Genomic DNA, 24,869 nt, shown 5'->3' on the forward strand with positions numbered 1-24,869 from the left:
CTGATAAATCTTCCAAACCAAATAATTTCATCACTGCACAATATTCGATTCGTTCCATTGTGAAAAAATTCACTAGCTCGTGAACTTTAAATGGCTTGTAAACAACGAATTATTAACAGATGGAAATAAAATTGTTTCTATGTGCAAATGAAAAACACAAAAGATCTTTTATGACGAAATGTTGGTCATTAGGTACACTACAGAAAGAAATTGTGTTCAAAAGAAAGATAAGATATTGAAATAAAATAAAACATAAATTTTGGTTCCTCTACTGTCGCGTTCAAAACTTTTCAACCAACCTGTGCATTCGTAGTAATTTTTAATAATTTCCAAGCGTTGCTCGTTTGCGAGCTCCACCCCCTAAAGATGTATACCTTGAATGACTTGTGGACATTACCAGAAACATGGCAGCTTTGTCTAAGACTCTTGAATTCTTTAATCTTATTATCTACAAATGTATGTATGAATGCATTATGCGTATGAAAGCATACAATGACGATCTATTTCGGCCCGCTTCCTGCTTAAGTGGTTAAAAAATCCAGCTGTATCTTATCTTCTTGTGAACACACCTTCTTTGTAAATCGTAACTTCGGTACTTTTGTAAAAGTGAACCAAAAAACTAATAGAGCGTCATCCTCCGACGGCCTCGTCATTTTCAGCGCGAAGGTGTTAATTGAGTAGTAAACTTGAATTTGCACGCTCCATTAGATACTACGTAAAAATTACTATTCCCAAGCGGTTAGTAGCCATCGGGCGACATTAGCAGGCAAGGTGCGTGACTAATGAGCTGCAGTGAAAACGTTGCCAAAAACACATATTTCGCTTAATGTTAAAGTAAATAGTAAAGACAAATCGAAAAATTTAAATCATTTTGGTTTTGTGTACTTTGTATGATTTTGACTCTTTTTGAGTGTTTCAAATTGGGCTTATTTGCTTTACAGCCAATTTGAATTTACTTGGTGTTTAACACCTACAACTTGCTATACATACCTGCGTATGTGCGTATATACAGGTAAATAAACAGTCGTTGAATAATTTGCTGCATACTGAACGGCCACTTGCTAAGCTGGGCTCAACTCAAATCGAGGCTTGCAAGTCTCTAAGTGACAGTCGAATGTGTTGGAGTTGCATTTAGCGAATTGCGGGTGCATTCAGTAGTGATTTTTTTGCTTGTAAAATATTATACTGAGAACAGAGCAAGGAAGTGCAGAGTATAACTATCTATAAAGTCCATGGTGAAATATGGATCCCGACAATGAATGTATTCTTTTCTATGAAAAACGTTTTCATTGGAATCAAGCTAAACTTTTTAGGGGATACTCCACGGAGCTGTATGAATATGTATTTATTTTAAATAGTCCCAGTGCTTGACTTATTGACAAATTTTGACAAGGTATTTGTTTTATACTTCATTTTCATAATACTTGTTTGAAAATATAGTTCATTCTACTACAAAAACCATTCAAATTACATACAAATAAAAACAAGATCAACAAATTTTCTCAATGCTTCTGGAAATTTGCTAAAAAAAAAATTAAGTATACAGTTTTATAAAGGCCTTTAAATTTCAATGCAAGAAAGTGCAAATTCCCACCTGAGCCAGCTGGCGTTGGTTGTTGGCTTTTTTTGTTGACGGTGTTGGGTGTTTTCTTCAGTGTGGGAGCACTCATCTTTATGTGCATAAAGTACACTAAACCAACAGCAAAAAAAAAAATTTCAAAAATTATTTTGAAGTTCGCACATAGCTTAAAACTTGTATTTATATGGTTTTGGAGAAAAATAAATTATAATATATATGTATATTAAAATTAAATAAAAAACAAATTAACTATCAAAATTTGTCAATCAGCTCTTGTACTACAGTTATTTAACGCAGTGTGTTTTAGAATATTTTATTTATTTATTTATAAATAAATTATTAATATAATAAAATTATTTTATTTTATTTAATTTATTTAAAAAATTGTTATTTTCATATTTATTGAAATAAATTTTGTGCACATGCATTATTTTGCAGATCATGTAAGTCCAACTATAATAACTATCCAGCGAACGGACATCTTCGACCGCGAATGTCTCTCTTAGGAAAGCCGCTGGCCTACAATCGCGGCACACGCCGTGACGCTCGCTATCGGCGGCTACAAAGTCGTGTATATAATTTTTTAGAGAGACCCCGCGGATTGCCTGCAGTTTTATATCACATCATGGTGTAAGTGTTATTATTGAAACTAATTTTCATTCATTTTTTTATAATTTTTTTATACTTTTGTCAAGCTTCATGCTTTGAATAAATTACGATATTCTGTTCATTACATTTTTATGTCATAGCAATGAAATTCGGTTGGTGACATATGTACATGAATATTTATGGGTACTACCTAGATTTTTGCACAATTATCGTACCATTTTATTTCACATAAAATATATTTTTTTTAATTCTCTCTATTTAAAGGTTTTTTATGGTATTCACTTGCTTAGCTTTAAGCGTCTTCTCCACCATCGAAGAGTACGAGAAAGATGCAATTTATATACTATTTCGTATGGAAATATTAGTTGTAATATGGTTTTCGTTGGAGTTCTGCTTCAGGTAAGTTAATCCCAAATGAGTAAAGACATCTATGCTTTCCGTGTATCCTTACTTTTACTTATTTCCTTCAAACAACATTAAACTACTATAATATCATTATTACTATTGCGAGGATCTGAAAGATTCTGATGAAATATTGGTGCCGCCTTCAGAGGTTTTCTCTGACCCCAACTTCCTCAAAAAATTGTAGCATTTATCCTATTGTATTGAGTTTTATTTCCTCTATTAGTAAAATATGTTGACCCAGATGTTTTATGCATTAGTTCTGGACATGATGCCAGCACATGTTTGGTCGTTTCATCTTCCTCCCTACAGAACCTGCAAGTCCCATTAGAGTATATGCCCAGTTTAGTTAAATGATAATTAAATCTACAAAGGCCTGTTAGAATTCCAGCGATGATTCTCAAACTCCTTATTTTGCTCCATTCCAATGTAAAGTAGTTGATCTCCTCTACTTTTCTTATACTCGTATATAATAATAATAATATTCTTATTTAATTTCATAAAATCTTTAAAAGGGGTTATGTTAAAGCTTACTCTCATTGATTTTGATTGTTCGAAACCCAGTATGAATAATCCTATTCTGCATTTTTTTTCTGTCCATATTACAACATCTTTATTTGACCCGACTTATCTACGCTAGCAGCGCTACTGAATCTTTGCAAACCCGAAAACCATAGATTTTACAAATAATAGTTCTCTACTATGTATCTAATTTTTTCGAAGGCACGCTAGTAAAACTGATGCTGTTTCCACAAGATATCTTCGTTTATAGTCATTGAGTACAAAGAAATATGCGATCCTTCCTCCAATCTTAACATGGCATTATCTATTCAATAGAGCTTATGACTTTCATTACATTTCCAAACTCATATTACCAGAACTCTTTCAAAACCTCAGCGGATTCCACTGTAGCGGTGGCAAAAAATATCATATTTAGGGGATCTTTGCCCTATGGCAGTGAAATAAATCAAAATTATGACAAAAGGTGCTTTGAGGAACGTCTGCAGTTTTTTTTCTTGTTTTTCAAAGCAGCATAGCCGAAAACGGCGCCTGTACAGTGAAGAAGAAAGCGCGTTCGAGCCAGTTGCACTTACAATTTTTTATTTACAATGAATGAAAATTTTCTTCGATTATATATGTACATGTATGCGAATAGCTATACAAGTACATACACTTTGATAGGTATGTATAATATATGAGTGATTCTACGTCGAGTCATCCAAATATTTGGGGCTTTGTCGTAAATTGTACTGAAAACTGGTTTATTTGCAGGCTTTAGTATAATAAGAATATGATGTTGTGAGTTATTCAATAATTTTGATATGGAGTTTTTTTAAAGTGTAATATCTTCGATTTTTTTTTTTTTTTACTTTTAAATATTTCTTTTTTGTTTTATTTTTGGAAGAAATATGCGGCTTAAAACAATTTTTGTTTTTGAATAAAAAAAAATCTGAGGGGTTTCTTTAAAAAAATGCAAAAAAATTATTCCACAAAAATATTCAACAAAAAAAGCGTTAAGGATATCTTTCAAATAAACAAAAAATTCTTTTTTTATGAAATTTCGGCAATAGCTTAACCTCCAAAATCGTTCATTTATCAATCCGGTTCAAGCAGTGAAACTCGATTAAGGCCAACAAAAATAGAGCCTAGAATTTTAAAGTTATTTTTCTAGCCTGTTGGAAAATCATACTGACAACTTATCAATTATATCAGTAATAAGACTTCAAATTACACTTATAAGGTAATATCAACTGATTAACAATGAAATTTAGTCGTTCATCAAATATGAAACTTTTGTCCGCCAAAGAGGGCATTTTATTTATTTATTTGTTTATTTATTTATGTATTTATTTATTTATTTTTTTAATTATTTATTTACTTATTTATTTATTTATTTTTTTTTATTTATTTATTACTTATATTTATTTGTTTTTTTTTATTTATTTACTTATTTATTTTTTATTTATTTATTTATTTATTTATTTTTTTTAATTATTTATTTATTTATTTATAAATTTTTTTTTTATTTATTTTATTTATTTATTTACTTATTTATTTATTTGCATATATAGTCTATAAAGCAATAATTTGTTACAAACTAATTGAAAATTATACATAAATTAGCATATCATATTCAGAATATCTATGTATAAAAATAGTTTTAGGCAAAGAAAAATCAAGATCGATAGAATGGAGAAGTGCTCACTGGACCTCAAAACATTACGGCGAAGCAAATTTCTGATCAACTAAATTTCGCATTGATCGTAATTACAATATATAAGTTTAGGATCCCGATGTTTTTCAGGTCCCTGAAATCCAAGTTTAGTTTGTTTTTGTCCTGGGATCCCAAAAAATTTTAAATATCGAATTGAAACATGCGAAAAAGTGTTTATCAGGAATTTTATTGCAATAAAAGCTGTTGAATTTCCCAGAAACTTGGTTTGATTTACTTCTTGCTTTACGCCCAGAGACACGAATTTGCATAAGCGCAAAACAGCGTTGCACATAATGCTCGAATAAATGAAACGTAAGGAATTTATGTAATAAAGATTTGAGTTTCGAAAACTATTGAAAGAATTAAATGGGGTTGAACAGTTATGACATTTTCTCTTTTCTAACGTATCCTAATAATATTTAAGAGCTGAAATAAAGTTTTTGTGAAATACCATTTTTGACTACAGATAAATAAAGACCTTGAAACTATACTTTTAAGATTTGCAGCCCAAGTAGTTTTGTGAAAAAGATTTAAATGAATGTATGACGCATGAGGTCACTAATTTAAACGAAACAAAAACGTTTAAGGAATAGTTAGTGGCATTTTTTATTAAATAAATCTGCGCAAGTCAAGATTAGAAAACTGCACTTTATATCCTTTGCTTTCATACATTTTAAATCGTGAAATATGTGATTTAAATATTCAGCTATTAAACTTATACTCATTAGAAAGTTATCCCTAAGGTGAATCCAGAGACGATCGCCGAGATGCCAGGACTACTTAAAAAATATTCCGAAATCGAGGCATCAAAATTTTACGCTAATATTGGCATATCTATGATAAGTATAATACATTGTACTCGATCATTTTGTAGAGCTGAAGCAACTACTCTGTAATCAATTATTGTTGGCCCAGTTTCCTCTTCGGTTTTAAGCTGAATTTAAGAGTATTCGTTTCTTATCTCTAATGTATCATCAAAATAGGTAAAGGTAAAAAACTTTGGAAGAATTTTCTCTGTGCTCTAAACTAAACATCCGCTGCCAAATATGTAAAAAATGCTGGCAAAGTTTTTGTATACAACTCCACATACGCACACCTTATTCTCACTCTCATTACTATTTCCCCTTATAAAGGAGTTGCTCTCTTGGACTAGAATAGGCATTCATTTTGTATAGGCTGCGGACTTGGCTTCGTCAGTTACTGCACCAATAAAAACGAAGAAGAATTTTCCACATATAAGGAATGCGTGCGTTACAAGAATTAAGTGAATTCTCATTAGCAAAATACGATGTAACCGCAACTTTATGCACAATTGAGAATCGAATTAGAAAATTGTTGAATATGCTTTCCGATTATAATTAACCCCTTTTTCTTTGCATGACATTTTTATCAGGTGTTATATTATGTATTATTTGGAAATGGCACTAATCAAACTGTCTACTCCAGTTATATGAAAGCACTGACCCTGAAAGATTCAATCAATCAATAGCAATCTGCAGATAACGCTTGATTAGAGGCTTATACATTTTTAAAAGCCCATGAAATAAAGGCGTTATTCTGATACTTTTTAAAAAAAGTTTAAACAACTTTGGTACATGCACAATAGTTACATTCAGACTAAACTTATCTTCCTCTTTTGAACGGCATGCAACTTAATTAACTTTTAACCAGAGTTTAATCGTATTATTATCATCGCTCACAAACAAGAGTGTCAGAAGTCTACAAGGAATTGTAGAGGTGTAGTCATGGATGATGTACGAGCGAACATAGATTACCATTACTTACATAAATATGCTTATGAGCATTTACAGAACTTTTCCCCCACAACTGTCAGCATTCATTTAAAGTGACTTTTTTAATCCTTATACATTCATAAACCTGCAAGTACTAGTTAAGTGAAATTGCAATATACGAATACTATAGAGTGTATAGTACATATACTTATACATACTACACAGTTAGCCACAGCGAAAATCGTACATTTATATATTATTCTCATAATAGGCAAAATAAAAAAACAGCTCAATTTAGTTTTTGTATTTTTTTTTTTTTATTAACTTAAAAATCATTTGATTTATTTTTTAAAAGCATTCTGAAAGCTTCGCAAATTTTTAAAAATCTTAAAAATTGAATTTTCACAATTCCCAAAAAAAATCTTCTCTCATTTTCTTGGACATTTGTGAAGGCAAATTAAAAACGCAGATTGAATAATATCGATCTGTAATTTTTTTTAATTTTTTTTTTCATTTTATACCAAATTCACGGAAAAGTGCACCTTTTCCATAAGAATTCAATCGTAATTCTCAAAGCGTTGGCGTTAGGTTATTAAAAAGTTAAATTAATATAAAAAAGATGTTTCGATTTTTTAGCTATAGAAGAAATTTGGATAGTTGGCCGAATAAAGAAAAAAAGCGTTTTTTGGCCACCCTAATATACTTGTGCATACAAAGCACGCAGTGAAAAGTACACTCTTTCGTTTTTAGGATATCAAAAAAATGTATTAGCTCTATCGAATTTCAGTACAGCTGAAAGATTCGGAAAGATTGAGGTGTCTACGCAGACCAAAAGCAAAAAAACTGAATGAATTTTAAGTATTAAAAAGTAACTGTAGAACACGGAATCGCCTCGCCAGTCAAGCGATTGCCTCAGTTCATAAGGTTGAGAGAATTATAAATCGTTTTGTGCATGTTGGTATATTAAAAGATGTGGCTTCCGGCTAGTGAAAGATGTCACTCATAGTAGATGGAAGCTCCAATAGGCCAGGCACATAAAAACACCCCTCTAAAATGTATAAAGCGCAAGAGGATAGAAAAGCCTGATTGATCAGAGCAAGGGGTTAAAAATGCCTGATTGGTCTACCCATTCCGCTGATCCTAATTATAGTGATTGAAAGCACAAAAGTTGCTTGAGAAGGAATATCTCAAAATATCATAAACTCTAGGGCACTAACGATATTTTTCGTGATGGCAGTCATCGAATGGACGAACATTAGCATACCAAACATAGGTCGACAAAATTTGATTAACCTACTGAGCCAAGAAAACTTTTTCCGATATTTTTTGGAGTGCAGAATTCGAATCTAAACCGTGAATCGCAACAGGTTTTTGAGATATTCTGACTTGAAAGTGGAAAAAAACATGATTTTTTGGCTTTCTAATAACACGACGATTTTTTAAAGGTAGTGAAAGCAACCGAAAGTCAAAAGCTATTGCTTTTAAACAAATTTGAAGCGTAAAAAGTCTTTATTTGTCTCTGAGATGATTCTTGATTCAAAAATTCATATCTTCTCTCTTTAAGAGATATGCAAGTGTCATCGATAATAATAATGCAAGTAAATTCTCTAATAATTTAAAATAGAGATTCTCTAAAATTTCAAACTAAGTAGTACTTTAGTGTTGTCTATTAAATTATCCGCTTAAAATGTTTCCTTGATCTCAACCCTTATTTATGAATCACTGAATTCTTTTAATTTTCCTTTGTCAATAATAAATTCATAAATATATATAAACAAAACTACAGAATGTAATTCTGAACCTCATATTTGACAGAAATGTCTTAAAGGGTGCTTAAGTTTTAGCCACTACTGTGCCAAGTACGTCAATTAATGTAATGACTTTCTCCAGCCCACCACGCGCATTTCCGCTTATTTCTCCTATGCCCTTTTTTTAATCCATTTTATGTTTCCTACATTTTTTTTATCGCCACGAACAACAACATCAACTAACAAACCAACAACAGGCTGTGGTCATCCGGATGTCGTTCACGCTATCAAGGATGTGTGGGACGTCTGAAATTCGTGAAGCGACCCTTTTGTATTATAGGCAAGTCAAACACCAACTATGTATGTCGTCTAAATTATGCCAGCATGGGAAAAAGAAAAATAAAAGTTAATTAATTTATTTAATTTATGTATGTTTGTATTGTTTTGTGTTGCGCAGATATTATAACAATAGCCGCCTCGTCGGTGGTGTTGGGCATGGGCACCTCGGGTCAGGTGTTCGCAACAAGTGCACTTCGGGGGCTGCGCTTCTTTCAAATATTGCGCATGGTGCGCATGGATCGGCGTGGCGGCACGTGGAAGTTGCTGGGCAGCGTCGTTTACGCACATAGACAGGTAAAATATATAAAATTTTTCTATGTTCAAAATATGTAATATTTTAACTACAAACTTATATAAAATTTATTTATTTTAGATTTTTTTTTTATTGTATATAAATATTGAAATCGCAATACCTCACAGCCAGCGAGAGTAGAAAAATTAAAATTGATCTCACATTTTTAACTTTTGCCAACAATTTAATTATGATGAGAATTTAGCACAAAATCTTATTGAATTTTGTTTTACTTAAAAAAATCGATTAACTACTTTAATGAAAATGTACAGTATGCGAAATAAAAGCAAAACTTAATTCATTTATTTTTAGTACAATAGTTAACAATATAAACCCATATACCCCTACACATACATACATATTTATTATACATATTCATATAAAACAATTCATATATTTTTTTCATATTCTCCTTACAGGAACTCATAACGACTATGTATATAGGTTTCTTAGGACTGATATTTGCATCATTCCTCGTTTATTTAATGGAAAAAGATGTCAATAAAAAATTTAGTAATTTCGCACAGGCGTTATGGTGGGGAGTTGTGAGTAAAATTTCAAAAGAAAACAACTATGCATTTCCGGTTGCAGCTAATATATTTGTTGTTTTTTTTTTATTTTGTATTTTAAGATCACTCTGTGTACAGTGGGCTATGGTGATATGGTGCCTGAGACGTGGCAGGGCAAATTAATAGCGTCCTTCTGCGCGCTTTTGGGCATTTCGTTCTTTGCATTGCCAGCGGTAAGTGGAAACAAGAGATGAGTAAACATAAAAATAAAAACATAAAAAATAAAAAAAAAATAAAAACATACAATTAAGCGCCATTATTTGAAAATATGAACTGCCAGTGCGAGATGTTGTTGGTATGAAATCAATCAAGTTTTTTTTATTAATATTTAACTTGAAAGCTCAAAATTCTATGAGATTACAAAAGCATTAAAGTGAATCAATATTAGGGCACTCATTGCCTGTTCGCAGAATGAAACCAATTTAAGATGGAAGTACATGAGCCTTATAGTAAAACCCGCAAAGTTTTTTTATATTCACAGATAAAATTTTTTTATAGCGTAATTAATTTTTAATTTATGTTCCCGTGCCTATCCAAACGAAATACCTAGTTTGACGTATAGGGGAGAATGGGGAGTTGTGAGACGGGTTTTGTTTTTGGACCCGTATTACTCAAAATCTTAATATTCTGCATATGTCAACGATGGAATCTTTAGTCAATGAATACTGGAAACTATTGGTATGGCCTATTTAACAAAACTACAATTTTCCTTAAAATTAAAATTGTATATAATAATATAAAATATAATACAAAATACAAAAATGTGGGGAGTTGTGAGACACCATGGTTTAAATCAATAAAAATGACTTATTTTAGTTGTTAGTTCTTTATTAAGATGAAAAATAAAAAAAAAGACAATTGTTATAAAAAAGTGTAAAAAAAATGCAATGCCATCAATCTGATGATTCGCAGTGAGAACATGTATAATAACCAGTTCGTAAATTGGCACACTTTAGGTGCACAGCTCGATCGCATACATTGCAATGAATGGAGTTGTTTCTGCTTAACTTTTTCGGCATTTGCAGAAAAATTTCATGATATATATACAAACAATGCAGATGCGTTAAAACGTCGAAAAAAACGGTATCTCACAACTCCTCACATTTGTTGTCTTACAACTCCCCAAATCGTTTTTTTATAAATGGTCGCTTGGTCATAAACACATCGAACGTTCATGCCCAAGTGAATGTGTAAATTCAAAGCTAATAGGACAATGAATAATTTGTATATATTAACATTTGCAATTTGCTTCAGCAACTGATCGAATGTATCGCAAAACAAATGATGAAAAAAACTTACCGAGAAATTCCAAAACACAGTAACTGGAGAGACGCGTCGAATGCGTGTAAATATGACCAATGCTAGCTGAAAAGTGAGATCGCATCGAGAATACTTGTTGACACTTAAAATCGAATGTAAACAAATGAATAATGCCGAAAGGTAACAATGTCTCACAACTCCCTATGTCTCACAACTCCCCATTTTCCCCTACAATATTTTTACAAAATATTTCAACCCATTAGCTTCCTCTACATAAGGTCGCTGGAGCACTAAAATGTTCTAAAAAATTATTTGTAAAATTTGTCAAGTACTAGGGGTCTTCTCAGACAAAATCTGCGTAAAACGAACATAAAAGTCCATAAAAATGAAAATAGCAAATCGTTCTTCAACTCTCCCCTTAAGATATGCAACAATTTTTATTCTTTTACTCGTACATTGCGAATGCGCAGAGCTTCCAGCTGTAATTAAATTTATTATTTATTTATAATTATTTAGTGTCTTAGAAAAGAGTTTGCTTGTTCTTAACTACTTCAAAGAACAGCAAAGCCCAAATTAGAAATTATATGTGATTCAGATATTGATGATTGCGATGATTGTGCTAGTGACGATTTTAGTCCCGAACCACCATCGCCAAAAGTATCTAAAGTTACTTTTATGAACAATAAAACGTTTATAGTTCTGCGCTATATATTTAAATAATAATAAAACTTTTCTAGTTCTAGACTTTTCTCAAATACGCCTTTCATTAGCATATGTATGTAAAATTTTTAGCGAAATATATTTTTGCGAAAATGTTTATTACTTATGGTCATGTACCTATGCGAATTTTTACACGAAGGAAATTCTAAACAAAACAAGCAAGGAACTTCGTTGAAAGATAATATTTTTTAAGGAAGCATCTTAAGCATTTGAAAAGCAGTGGTCAAAAGAATTCAGTGATCTATTCCCTTTTTTACAACTTTAGTAAGACCAATACGAAAATATGGTTTAATTGTCTGACATCCACTCTACCGTATTTACATAGACAGATACTGTTTAAAAACACTTTTTACTTTTTGCAGTAAGAAATTTTCAATATGGTGAGTTCGGCCTTGGAAGTGATTGAGGTCTAACAACGTACCAAGTTTTTTTTTTATTTTTATTATTAGTATTTTCATTGCAACTAGTATAACATTACATATATATACTAACGAGCAATTTTTGTGGAGTTTTGTTACAACAAATAATTTGAGTTTTACGTTTGAGCCTTCGTTTCCATTTTGTATTATCGTTAAGAATCAAGGCTTCATTGTTCACATGCTTGCTTAGTCGCGTGCGACTTTGCAAATTTCTTTATGGTTGCCGTAACCGAATCAATATTGAGGTCAGGTTCTAGATCTTGCGTCCTAATATACCATGGAGCACAAACTGCATGCTTGAGTGCCTTAGTCTGAAATTTTTGTATATGCTGTGTTACTATAGCTGGTGCATCCCCATAGCTGAATCCCATAGGTCCAGATAGGTTTGAGAATTTGTTTGTAAAGCAGTGTCTTATTGTGTGCGGATAACGCTGATTGCTTACCCATTAGCCAATGCATATTTTGGAATTTTAAGTCCAGTTCTTCTCTTTTCTTTTTCACATGCGCACTCCACCTAAGTTTCGTGTCGTGCGTCATACCTAGATACTTTGCTGTATTAGAGTATGGTACTTTAATGCTGTTTATGTATATTGGCAGGTAGTTGGTCTTTTTGTTTGTAAAGTTGATGTGTACAGACTTTGTTTCGTTCAATTTAATGTGCCATTTATCTGTCCAATTGTATATTTTATTGGTAGCAAGCTGCAGTTGTGTAGTAAACTCTATTTCTGTCTTTCCGGCGGTTAGTATTGCAGTGTCATCAGCAAATGTTGCTATAAAGCAATTTCTGCTGTTTGGCAGGTCGTGAGTAAAAAGTAGATAGAGAAGAGGACCGAGCACACTTCCTTGCGGCACACCAGCTTTTATCTCTTTCAGTTCAGAGAACTCATCTTCGTATCTGACGCGAAAATAGCGCTCAGACAGGTAGGTTTTTAAGAGATTAAAACATTTTGTTGGCAGTACATTCTTTATTTTCCTATTTATCCTAAACTCAATAAAATTCCTTATAAAATCCCATTCTAATACACAGGAATTGAGTTTAGTCCCTAGTAAGCAACATCAGGCCTATCTTTTTTCTTAAATATCTTATCAGTCGTCTTGGTATTTTTAATTTGCCTCCTCGGAGTTGCGTTTAGACTGCACTCGATTTTTTTGTGAAATATCGCTATTGTTATGCGTTGTAGAATTTTTTTATTTTTCAAATTTGTCGATCAAATTTTTGCGATATTTTGGAATTAACATTTTTTTTCGAAAATATTTGGTACTGGAATTTAAATTTGGTCATACAGAAATAATCGTTAATTGATTTTTTATTTATCGATTGTATGTTATCGATATTTAAAAATTTTTATTTTTCGAAAATATTTGATGTACTTGGATTTAATTTCTTTAAATCGGAAATCATGGTTGTTCTTGTATGTAAATTCTTTCAACCCAATAGCTATTATTCAATCGAGAAAATATGACTTCAAAACTTTTGCTCAAATATGATAGCAAAATAAAAATCGTGAAATGACTAGTAATAAGGGGTGTTTTTTAGAGGTTAAGTTTTCAAGTTGGCACTACTTTTTTCGTAGATGGTCTTTTTGACAGCTGTCACTTGATTTATGCTCAGTTTGGTTTGCCATTTCATAATGAATAGACTTACACCTGAACAATGTTTGCAAATCGTGCAAATTTATTACGAAAATAATGGTTCGGTTCGCGCGACGCATCGAAGAAAATTTTGTTCAGCGATGAGGCTCACTTTTGGTTGAATGGGTATGTCAATAAGCAAAATTGTCGCATTTGGAGTGAACATAATCCACGAGCCATTGCTGAGACGCCGTTACATCCTCAAAAAGTCACTGTTTGGTGTGCTCTATGGGCTGAGGGAATCATTGGTCCATATTTCTTTAAAAATGAAGCCGGCCATAATGTTACAGTCAATGGAGAGCGCTATAGAGCATTGATTAATGACTTTTTCGTGCCTGAATTGGACGATGTGGACGACGTTTGGTTCCAACAAGACGGCGCTACATGCCATACAGCCAACGCAACAATCGATTTATTGAAGGAAACTTTTGGTGAGCGTATTATCTCGCGCCGTGGACCTGTGGCGTGGCCTCTAAGATCGTGCGATATAACACCGCTGGACTATTTCTTGTGGGGCTATGTGAAGTCGCTTGTCTAAGCAGATAAGTCCGAGACGATTGACGTCTTGGAAGAGAATATTCGGCGCGTTATTGCTGACATACGGCCCCAATTGCTGCAAAAAGTGGTCGAAAATTGGGACTCTCGGCTGGAATTTATTCGAGCCAGCCGCGGCGGCCACTTGCCCGAAATCATTTTTAAAACATAATGGCAAACCCTTATCTTAATAATAAAGCTAAATTCTTGGCCATAACATTAAATTATATACGTTTTATTTCATCTTGAAAACCTAACCTCTAAAAAAACACAAAATGCATTGCATTCCTTTTTTTTAATAATGTTTGTTGACACTGCAACTAGTTACACATAAACTAACGAGCAGTACAAGTTTGGTAACATAAAGCGAGTTGTGTGAAGAGATTTTCATAGTCCCTTTCTTAAGTTAACAGCCATCATGGCAGATCATGTGGTTCGATTCGATGAAGTCATCGCGTTAGGCCTGAGGTGTTGAGGACTTTGCTAGCTTCCTCATTCACGTGCCTTTGAAGCCTGCAGAAGTGGGCTTCTGCTTGTTTTTTAATTTCTTCAGCGACTGTAGGGATTTTCAGGTCTCGATGAATATCCTTATTGAGAACGAACCAAGGTGAGTTTAGAATATCGCGAAGAATTTATTCTGGAGTCGTTAAGAATTGAATTGCAAATAATCTAAAATCATGGAATTCGCAAAATACCACAGTACCGCAACAACAAAATGTATATATGGGCTAAAACACGTCAAGTGTACCCACCTAAAAATTTCATCGGTTCGATTTAGGTATTTTAGGTATCATTTTAAAGGAACAACCTTGCATTCAAGCATCATGTAAAGAAAATCAATAATATCGAATTTGAAATAATAAAAAATTATAATTGGAAAAAATTTTCTACCCAAATTTTTTTTTAATTTGTTACATTTTTTTAATTTCACTTTACGAAGTGTGTCCCGAATTCTTCTCTAAGATCGACAATTATTTGACTTACTATTAACAGAAAACCAAACTTCCATAAAACACACAAAATTTTGAAACTTTGACTCTCGGCAAATACGCAAAATTTAGAGAGCGACCGAGCTTTTGCTTCGGCTTGGGCCATTTTCAGTCGCAAAATTTCAGTTCGCCCAAAAAAGAGGCGATCTTCGGTTAAACATTTCTGTAAACTTCTTTTGATCAAAATGTTTATTACCTTTCAGTTTTTGTTTTTTCATTTGCTCCTCCAAAGGGGCTGCAAGTCTGTGCTATACCACTAGCAAAGTGAAAATGCCGATAAGCTAATGTTTTTGCATTCCAATATAAAAATATTCAACCTTGATATTAAATAATATATATATATGTCTATATGTGTAGAGGAAACAAAATTTTTTTTTACATGTTAACAAACATAAGTACATATATGTAATGAGCTGAGATTAATGTGATTGAGACTTATGCACATTTTTTGCTTTTTATTAATAAAAGTAATGTATTTTTTAAAAAATCTTTACTTATTTATTTCTTCTTAAATAAGTTCCTCTTAAAATATTCCATTCGGTTTCGGTTCGGCTTCGGCTGAAATTTATCGAAGTTCGATTCGGTTAGGCTCGGCCTAAAAGTCGATGTTCTGTCGTTCTATAGTTTTGCCCCATATTTGCCATCATTTGCCCTTAATTGTGAATTTTCTTTTTATAAGTTTGCTCCCTTTTCAATGGCACTTAAATAAAAGTAGGTTATGCTCTTCTACTCTACTGCGTGTCACTGTATTAAACAATTATTGTGAAAGTATTCACTTGACATTGTGGCGTGGCATCTGCCACTTACAGTCTCTTATCATTCAAAACTATATTCGTTTGTATTTGATTTTTAGTCTAAGTACTTTATAAATATAAATAAATGTGTGTATACAGTATGTATCTACGCATGAATGTGTGTTTACATATGTCATATATGTATGTATTTTTAGGGCATTCTTGGCAGCGGTTTCGCCTTGAAAGTGCAGCAGCAGCAAAGGCAAAAGCATATGATACGGCGACGGCAACCAGCTGCAACGCTAATACAGGCCGTCTGGCGTTGCTATGCCGCGGACGAGCATTCAATATCGATCGCCACCTGGAAAGTACACGAAGTGCCTTTACCAAGTCCGCCCACCTCGTAAGTAACAATACATACACATGTATGTACTTTTAAAAGATTTCAAGTTCTTACAAAACAAAATTAGAAATAAATTCTTAAAAGCTTGCGTTTTTTGTGGGCATGCTCTAGACTGTCGCTTAATTACTTTAGAAACTGTCTACTATATAAATAAATAGTATAATGGGAATTTAATTAAAACATGTTGATCAAACAAAATTGTACAACTTTTTTTTGTTTTTGTCTTTTTGACAACTGTTATACATTTTCAAACACCAAAAAGCAAAAAAGAAGCATTTGCCGCAGCAATAAATGTCACATCTACACCCTTAGCACAGCCAGAGCAGCACCATGCCTCAAACAGAATGCTTCACAATGTGCGCAAGAATTTTCCTACACACTGTTCTTTAGAGCTAATGGCACGTTTACACTCAGCAAAATATAAGCGAAGTCCAAAAAATAAACACACCAATTCAACTGAACTTAAACACCAGTTTTGTTGATTTTCTTCTATAATTTTTTCTTTGTCCAATGGGTTCCTGCAAATAACTACAAATGTGTATATATATTTTTTATATCTATTTTGTTTTTACAGTTCGGAATATTGGGATAGATTATTTAAGAATTTAAGTGAATATAGGTAAAAAAAATATATATTGAATATTTACATATATAAACACCAACATCAAACATGACATGAACACAAGCATACAAATGTAACCAAGTGCCACATAGAATACATCAATTCGTCCTAGACACATCCTCCTTTAATTGTGAACTCTCGCTAGAGTGTATAAAAATTTGCGATTGTAGCATTCTTTAAGCAATACATATTTCAAAATATATGTGTGTGCATTTATGTGCCTAACGTCGACTCTTTAACATACAAACACCAACCATTGATTGAAAAACATAAAAAAAAAACAACATTTAGAATAATCTTAGATTTTGTAGCTTAGTGTGTAGTCACTAATGTAACGACGTCAATGTTACTAACTCACTGAAAATTCATACAAAACTATGTATGTATGTTTGTAGCTGCTCTACTTCTATTTTATGTACGTATGTATGTATGTATATTTCTCTATCGATTTAGACGAGCTTCATCTAGCTTTAAGCACAATGCCTCATTCGTTACACGTCTACCAACAATTAGACGGCACCGGAGTCAGAACATGCCGCCACGAGAGGTGAACACCATTATACCGCAGGGTCCGTCAAAAATCACCAAATACACGCGTACAATGCGAGAGATTAATACGTCTGTGGAGAATTTGGGTATGTTTAGTTGCCATAAAGCTAACTAATCGTATATAAAATACACTGTTTGCACCACAACTTTGCACCACTAACGAAAATCAGCAACAAATACCTACATCACTCATTGCGAATGAAATACTTACATTTACCTACTCATGCAATTCACGTTTCGAAATCGCTTCCAACTCATTTAATATAATACATATATATTTAAGTAACTTGTACTCACATAATAGCATACCAACACAAACGTGTACATCGAATACTCTGAGTACTCGCACATTCGTGCCTGTGCTCGAATTCTCAGTCCACACCTAAACGCATCTTTGACGAATACGCGGAGCATTGCCAAATTATTATAGACAATCAGAAATCAATCTACGTTTTAAAGAGAAATTAAAACATTTAATGAACGTTTGCCTTTGCTAAAACACGAAATATACATAGATACGAATATACATTTTGAAAACCATTTTCTTTCAGTTCACAAAAATCTGTATTTATTTGTTAAAATGTTAGTCATGGATTTTGCTCCAGAAAAATTTCTTAATATGTTTAGAGAGACTGCCACCACCCATACAAACTGGAATTTCCATTGGACATATCTCTGAAAGTATTTGTAGTGCAGTAAAAACATTTGCTATGAAAACATTTGTTATCTATCCCATACCCATGGAGAAAAATTGTGGCTTTTGGAAAAGCGGGCATGACACTTTCCATTCAAACTGAAACTTCCATACTTTATACTTCTCAGATGAGGTATGAAAACATATTTTATCAATACGACTTTACTGAATCTTAGTTGGAAATATTAAAAAAGGGCGTAACAACTCCCTTGGAAAGTTGTTTGTAAAAAAAACATGCGTACACGAGCATAAGCAAGTATGATATATAATAGAGGCATGTGAGGCGCTTTTCTATGGCAGATAGACACTCGGGAGCGATCGCTATTAGCAAAAACTTTTTCCATCATTTGGTGCTTCATGCCCACAGTGGGTCTCGAGCCGGGCCCTACCGAATGACAGTCACGCAATCAATGTAAAGAACGCTGGTAAAGAGTATGCCAAAACCACCATGCTAAGAGTGCAGCTGTATTATATTCGTTTAAAATGAAATCCATTATTTTCTCGGTAGATGGCTATAGTGATCGATATCTCGTAAAGTATCGATCAAACAATTTAACTCACAACAGGGTGTTAAGAATGAATGAATAAAAAATAAATAAATAATTGGCGCGTACACTTCTGTTAGGTGTTTGGCCGAGCTCCTCCTCCTATTGTGGTGTGCGTCTTGATGTTGTTCCACAAATGGAGGGATCTACAGTTTCAAGCCGACTCCGAACGACAGATATTTTTATGAGGAGCTTTTTCATGGCAGAAATATCATACAATCGGAGGTTTGCCATTGCCTGCCGAGGGGCGACCGCTATTATTGCTTTCACCGAGATTCGAACCAACGACCTCTCTGTGAATTCCGAATGGTAATCACGTACCAACCCATTCGGCTACGGCGGCCGCAAAGAATGAATATGATATAATAATATCAGCAAACTACAAAAATAATAAACTATATTTATGAGTATGTATGTATGTATATGAAGATTAAGTTCGATTGCTGCTGCACACTTTCTGCATTCAATTTCTTTTTTGTTTTTTTTTTTAATATAATAATTTGGCTACCCTCTATACACATACAATCCTACATATTTTTACAACTAGCTATAATCACTTTTTTCATTTTTTTTTTTGTCGCAATTTTCAAAAATCTACGTAGATATTTTCTAACAATTATTTAATATAAGTTTATAAACTTGCCACACATTTTATTGCGAGTAACTGAAGAATTAAATGCTGCGCATTTCAATTTACGTTTGTGCAGGGTAGCATCCGAGGGGGTCTCGTGGCGCTTCCGATCCGATCATTTTCAGAATACTACCTTTTAAAAGAAATGCTTTTACATACTACATATTTTCTTACTTAATACTCGTTAATGCGTTCGCACTTTTGTCCCCAACGGTGTTAGTAGAGTATAATTTCGTTAGTGTTGTTGTTGTTATTATTATGAAAAAAAAAATATACTACAATACATTTATTTCCACGGTTATTGCATTTTCAATTCGTATTCGCATTAGTCTTGTAAATTTATTTTGTTTTGTTTTTTTCTTTTTTGTTCGTCGTATTTTTGGTGCCAGTTTTTTCCCAAGTACGTTTTGTTAATTTTTTATTACTTTCTGCTGCCTTCTTCTGTACATTTCCAGAAATTATGCAAAATGGCAAAACTTTAGATCCCTGTTTTAGTGAAGATTCGGTGGTAGAAACAAGTGTTTTGAAAAAGAATTCCGATGGTAAGTGCAGTTGTTGTCAATTTCACGTCATTGCTAATGGATGTTGTCGTCTAGTTGTTAATCACTTCTAACCAATTACAAAACAAAAAATAAGCATATGTTAATACTAGAACAATTTCAATATATACAGGGTGCATGGGTATAACTAACATATACATTTACATATATATTTTTATAGGAGAAATTATGAAATTTTCTGCTATGAACATTTTAAAATTAAAAAAAAGATCAATAATTAAAATGCTTTTAAAAGGAAATCTGACTAGGAATAGAAATTTGTTCATTAAAATATTATAATTTGGATCTGTTTTCTGAACGTAAAATCTTGCTGGCTTTTTCTCTTTTGTAGTAGACGTAGTGAGTATGATTTTATTTGAGTTTTTACTCGTTATATTTATTTTAGCCTTGTTTTCGTTGTTTTGTGTATCTGCAGCTACTTAACATTGTTAAAAAGTCTGAGCATATATCACTTTATACTCCTGATTTATTTGTAATGTTTGTTTGTACACAACACTCACAATACATACATGCACTAGACTGTTCAACCTACAGGAAACAAAAAATGGTCGCCATTCGCCCCTGAGTCTAAAGTATTTTTGCAAATAAACTTCGATTTTTTTTTTTTTAGCCGAATGTAGGAGTCGCCTTTTTACATTTTTCGTCATATCTTCGGCATTAATATTCGAATATAATATATATCCACTTTGTGTTCCTCATTGGTCTGAAGCGCCTCATTTTAGTACTTACCCACAAAATCTCAGTTTCTACCACCCTAATGCACCACACTAAAGTTAGGAAATCAAAGCTCGTCTAAAATTATTAAACTTTTGCTAAGGAAGTATTTCGATTATTACAGAAGAAATATTGACAGAATGGCATTACTGTCGAATGTAGAGGTCGCCTAAAATCCGGTTATAAAAGCTGAAGATTTGACGAAAAATATGAAAAGATGACCTACAGTATGTACACAAAAAATGTTTTTACTTATTTAATATATATCCACAAATTCAGGTACCTACAGTTTTAAGCCGACTCCGAATGGCAAATGTTTTTTCTATAGTCACACAGCGACCATTCGGCTACGGCGGCCCCCTTCATTATTTTTCTTAATTACTTGCAAAAATACTTCCGACTCAGGGGTGGTCTGATATATGCGCACTAGACATCGTTCCTTGCAGATTCAAATTATACATAAAATCTAAGAAAAAAGGTTCACTAGAGCAAAGCTCTAAAGTCAATTTAGAGCTCCCAATAATACGAAATGAATATTAAAGTTTGATATTATTGTATTTTTGAAGTTTATTTTTCATGTAAATAATCCCACGATGGCGCTACGAAGCAAATTATTGAAATTTTTCAATATTTTAATAGAAAAAGTGGTTATGAAAAAAACAAAAACAATTTCATTTTACACTATTTATCTTATCATATCATTATCATACAAATAAAAACGTACTTACAATATATTAGTTTTAGATTTATGGAAGGTTTGCACATTAGTTATATTAAAGATTCTTTTTACTTTAAACGGGATGTGTATTTTTTCTCTTTATTGCCCCAACTCCCTCTCAATTTTCTAAAATTGGGGAACCATGAACTGACTTAGGGCTATAATTTAATTTCATAAGATTGTAGAAATATAAAATCCGACTCTATTGGGAACGATGTCGAGAAAAATTGTTCCATACAAATTGACCCACCCTAATGTACACACTATTCTGACTTGCAAAGATTTGAGGAAACGTAAAAAGTTAAAATGGACTCAGTAGCTCTGGAAAAGCTGATTTCCTAAACATTTCTAAAAACAAGAAAGAAAGAAAAACAAAACACAGAGAACTGTTTAATTTGACGAGTTGAGTATATTTCTATTAACTTTTGGTGAAAAACATGTGTGTTGGGAACTACGCACGCAAAACGATTACCTCTCAAAATTCCATGCGTTCGCGTCATTGAAACTTCTCTATGCATTAACGTTCTCCGCAAAATACCAATGCGAATCTATTAAAGGTAGTATCGGTAAATCAGCTGATTTGGTTTTTTTCTGTCGCCGTGTCCATATGGCTGTCAGCCCAGAAAAACAAGGCGAATTCATTCTTTGTTTTCCACTTCGCCAGTACTTTGCTTTGACAATCGAAACGTACAAAACATCGCTGTTGGTTTAGTAATGAATGCGCCTTGCAAAATACAAATGCTCCCACTTTGCAAATGTAATAAATGAAAATTTTAAAATTAAGCAAATTGAAATTAAAAGGCAGAATAATTGTTATTATGCCATACCGGCGATACCAAATATTATATGGTCTAGCATCCTCCGAACCTGCTTTTCTCAAAAATGTGGCATATTATTAGATATCGAAAAAAGTATGCGGCTTTGTAAAGTGTCTGCTTCAAATTGTAACACCCATTTTTAAGAGGCTTCAACTTAATACTCGATAATGCGAAGATGAAGCTTCGTCAGCGAGCAAGACACTGGTCCAGTAATAGTCCCAATTATCTTTCATGTACTCCAGAAGTTTCTTGGTGGGCTTTCAGTGAGCAATAGCTTTTGCAAAGTCTAAGAGCTATTTTAATAGGATTTTTTACCGAGAAAGGGGTACTAGGCGCAGAAACCAGCTAACAGTGAGCAGCATTTATTTTAATAAACTTGCAGAATCTTCATGAGGAACTCTTCTTTCTATTCGCTTACGTGGCAAACTGTGTTTTCGCTTTTTAATTGTTAAATACACAAAAATGCCTTTTTATTCCATTGCAACCCAGAAAAGCTTCCTTTATGGCCCCTCAGATTGGCTTGAGTAATTGTTGTGAAAATGTCTCCATACAAACCAACTGCACTACACTACCATTGTGGAACACATCGATATGAGAGAGTTGGCATTGCGAATTGAACGATGACTAGGCGTGAAACTGTCATTTTGTAGTTCCTGCAACTGTTAACTTTGGACAACTTTAAGAAATTTAGAAATTCTCTTTTCTTATCGTCTGTACATTTGAAATTGTATATTTTGAGAATTCTTCCAGCAGACATACCTATGTCAAAATTTAACCTTTCGTGGTCCAAAACTCCTATTTCTCTTTAAACCAGAGCGAGCAGAACCAATCTGAGCATCTACTGAGATGGCATTTCACCCCCTACTACTGAGATCATTGCGTACCCTCACTATTTTACCTTCTCCTATATTTTGCAGAATAATAATTTGATGAACTCTGGGTCTCCTTCGTAATGGCAGCTTTTTTACTGCCACACTTCATAACTTGAAAACTACACTTCTGGCAACATTTTCACTGATTGCGCCCCCCATTTGTTGTTTTGTTATAGCATTTTTTGGTTTTTGTTTTTGAAACTTTTCCTTCAGACTTTTCCTGTTAAATTTATACTTTTGATTGCTTATTTTCACGCATTTGCTGTTACAATTTTTTGCTAATTGTTATTCACTGTTATTCAGCGCGAAAATTAGGGTTCATTGATGGCAATGAATAGAGGAGTGAGCCCTTTAACAGAAATGGTTGTAATTTACAAAAATCTATTGAAAGGAATAATTTGCAAAGTAAGATAGTTCCACGTGCACGTTGGTTTTAGAGAATTGAATAGTGATCGTTGCTTTCCACAGTGACGTTGTTAGCGATTAGAGATTGAGTGAAAAGACCAACCACGTCTCAGAATGTGCCTTGGAGCAGCTAGAAGGGCACGACGATGTTACTCAAAATCATGAAGAAAATATATTTTCTTTATGTTTTCTACGTTAACAGGCAAAATTTCCCTATTTGCAGCGCGGAAAATCCACGCTTAGTCGTAAAGAGCGTGTAATTGTATGGTGTAACATCTGAAACGCGGGCTCATTTTTCTTGGAACAATGTTACGATTAAAAAAAACGCTTCGAGGACATGCAGCGCATTGGAGATTTAGATGTTGTATATAAGTCATCCACAATGGATCGTTCCCGCAATAATGTCGATGCTTGTGTAACCAGCCGATTTAGTGATGTCACTTGACTTCCATGAAGAGACGGAGCGGAGAGCGATTTGACACAGTTAGGCGTTATTAAAGACGCCAAAGCTATGTTCTTTGGCTGTCAATTTTTTTATAAATGAAAAACTTTAGTTCTGCTTTTGTATTCTGTTTATTTGATGTCTTACTTGTTTGTCAGCCAAGAGACCGCCCCCAGAATTGATTACCAATCAGGCCCGATTTATGGCATTTTCCTAAACTCTGGCATTATTAACCGATATTCTTCAACACTTTAAGAATCTGAGGCTGCCTAAAATAGACTTGTGACTTCAAAAAACCGCCAAAACAAGAAATTAGACGATCCGGAAACGTAGAAATTTCGATTGTGGCTCGTGCTCCGTCCAGTATAAATATAAACAGCACATTAGGCAGTAACTTTGAGTGTGTATAATGGCTTTTCGTGAGTCATACGCGAATTTTCATTACCACAGAGCGATAATTTTGCTTGTTCACATATCTCCAGAGATGGAAATGGTCCTCGTCGCACATAATGATTTTCGATGAATAGTAGTTGTCTTCCTTGAACGTAGGTTTAACACAGTCAGCACTTTGTAAGGGAGCATATTGAAACCTTTAAATAAAAAATTGGAACTTAAGGATAGTTCCTTATTTTTTAAGAAACTGTTTAATTTTTAATGAGTTTGCAATATAAAAGTATATTTTAAATAGAAAAATATTAAAGTATTTAGTTTTAACTATCGACATTTGGAATTATCGACAAAAAGAATGGTTTAAATCGATGCCGCGCACTTGTTTTTGCCTATCGTAACTCTACTAAATCCTCGGCAATTATTTAGCAACATACCAGTAACAGGATAATGATGATCAACTTTGTTGTATGTACATATATACTGGCCGTGCGTACATACCTACATATCTACATGCATATACCCTCGTATGGAGTAGTCATCCAGGCATTTTAACGCTGCACACAAGCCATTCGTAAATCCGCTATTATCTCCCACGTCCACACTTGCGCAGTGGAATGCCATACTGCATACTCGTACACACATACATATGGACCAATGTATTCGTTGTCTCTCTATGGTGTTAATTACTTACTCTTTGAATGTATATGTTCTCCAAATATTTCCGTTTCACAC

At 33.3% G+C, this 24,869-nt stretch overlaps 1 protein-coding gene across 2 annotated transcripts in view; it reads left to right on the forward strand.

The window, feature by feature from the left end:
- The first annotated feature begins 1,211 nt into the window (after positions 1–1,211).
- LOC129245088 (potassium voltage-gated channel subfamily KQT member 4) overlaps positions 1,212–24,869 on the forward strand; it is a 37,419-nt gene continuing 13,761 nt past the window's right edge. Inside the window, exons 1-10 of one of the 2 annotated variants that reach the window (XM_054883068.1) lie at positions 1,212–1,331; positions 2,018–2,209; positions 2,453–2,587; positions 8,544–8,626; positions 8,744–8,919; positions 9,337–9,462; positions 9,549–9,659; positions 15,990–16,177; positions 16,752–16,796; positions 17,253–17,434. In XM_054883068.1, coding sequence (XP_054739043.1) covers positions 1,243–1,331; positions 2,018–2,209; positions 2,453–2,587; positions 8,544–8,626; positions 8,744–8,919; positions 9,337–9,462; positions 9,549–9,659; positions 15,990–16,177; positions 16,752–16,796; positions 17,253–17,434 — 1,327 coding nt within the window. In that variant the 5' untranslated portion in view covers positions 1,212–1,242. Of the gene's footprint in view, positions 1,332–2,017; positions 2,210–2,452; positions 2,588–8,543; positions 8,627–8,743; positions 8,920–9,336; positions 9,463–9,548; positions 9,660–15,989; positions 16,178–16,751; positions 16,797–17,252; positions 17,435–19,673; positions 19,761–24,869 lie in introns of both variants that reach the window. The other variant, XM_054883069.1, reaches the window with a different exon arrangement.

This window comes from Anastrepha obliqua, chromosome 4, assembly GCF_027943255.1.
Source record: "Anastrepha obliqua isolate idAnaObli1 chromosome 4, idAnaObli1_1.0, whole genome shotgun sequence".
NCBI lineage: Eukaryota > Metazoa > Arthropoda > Insecta > Diptera > Tephritidae > Anastrepha > Anastrepha obliqua.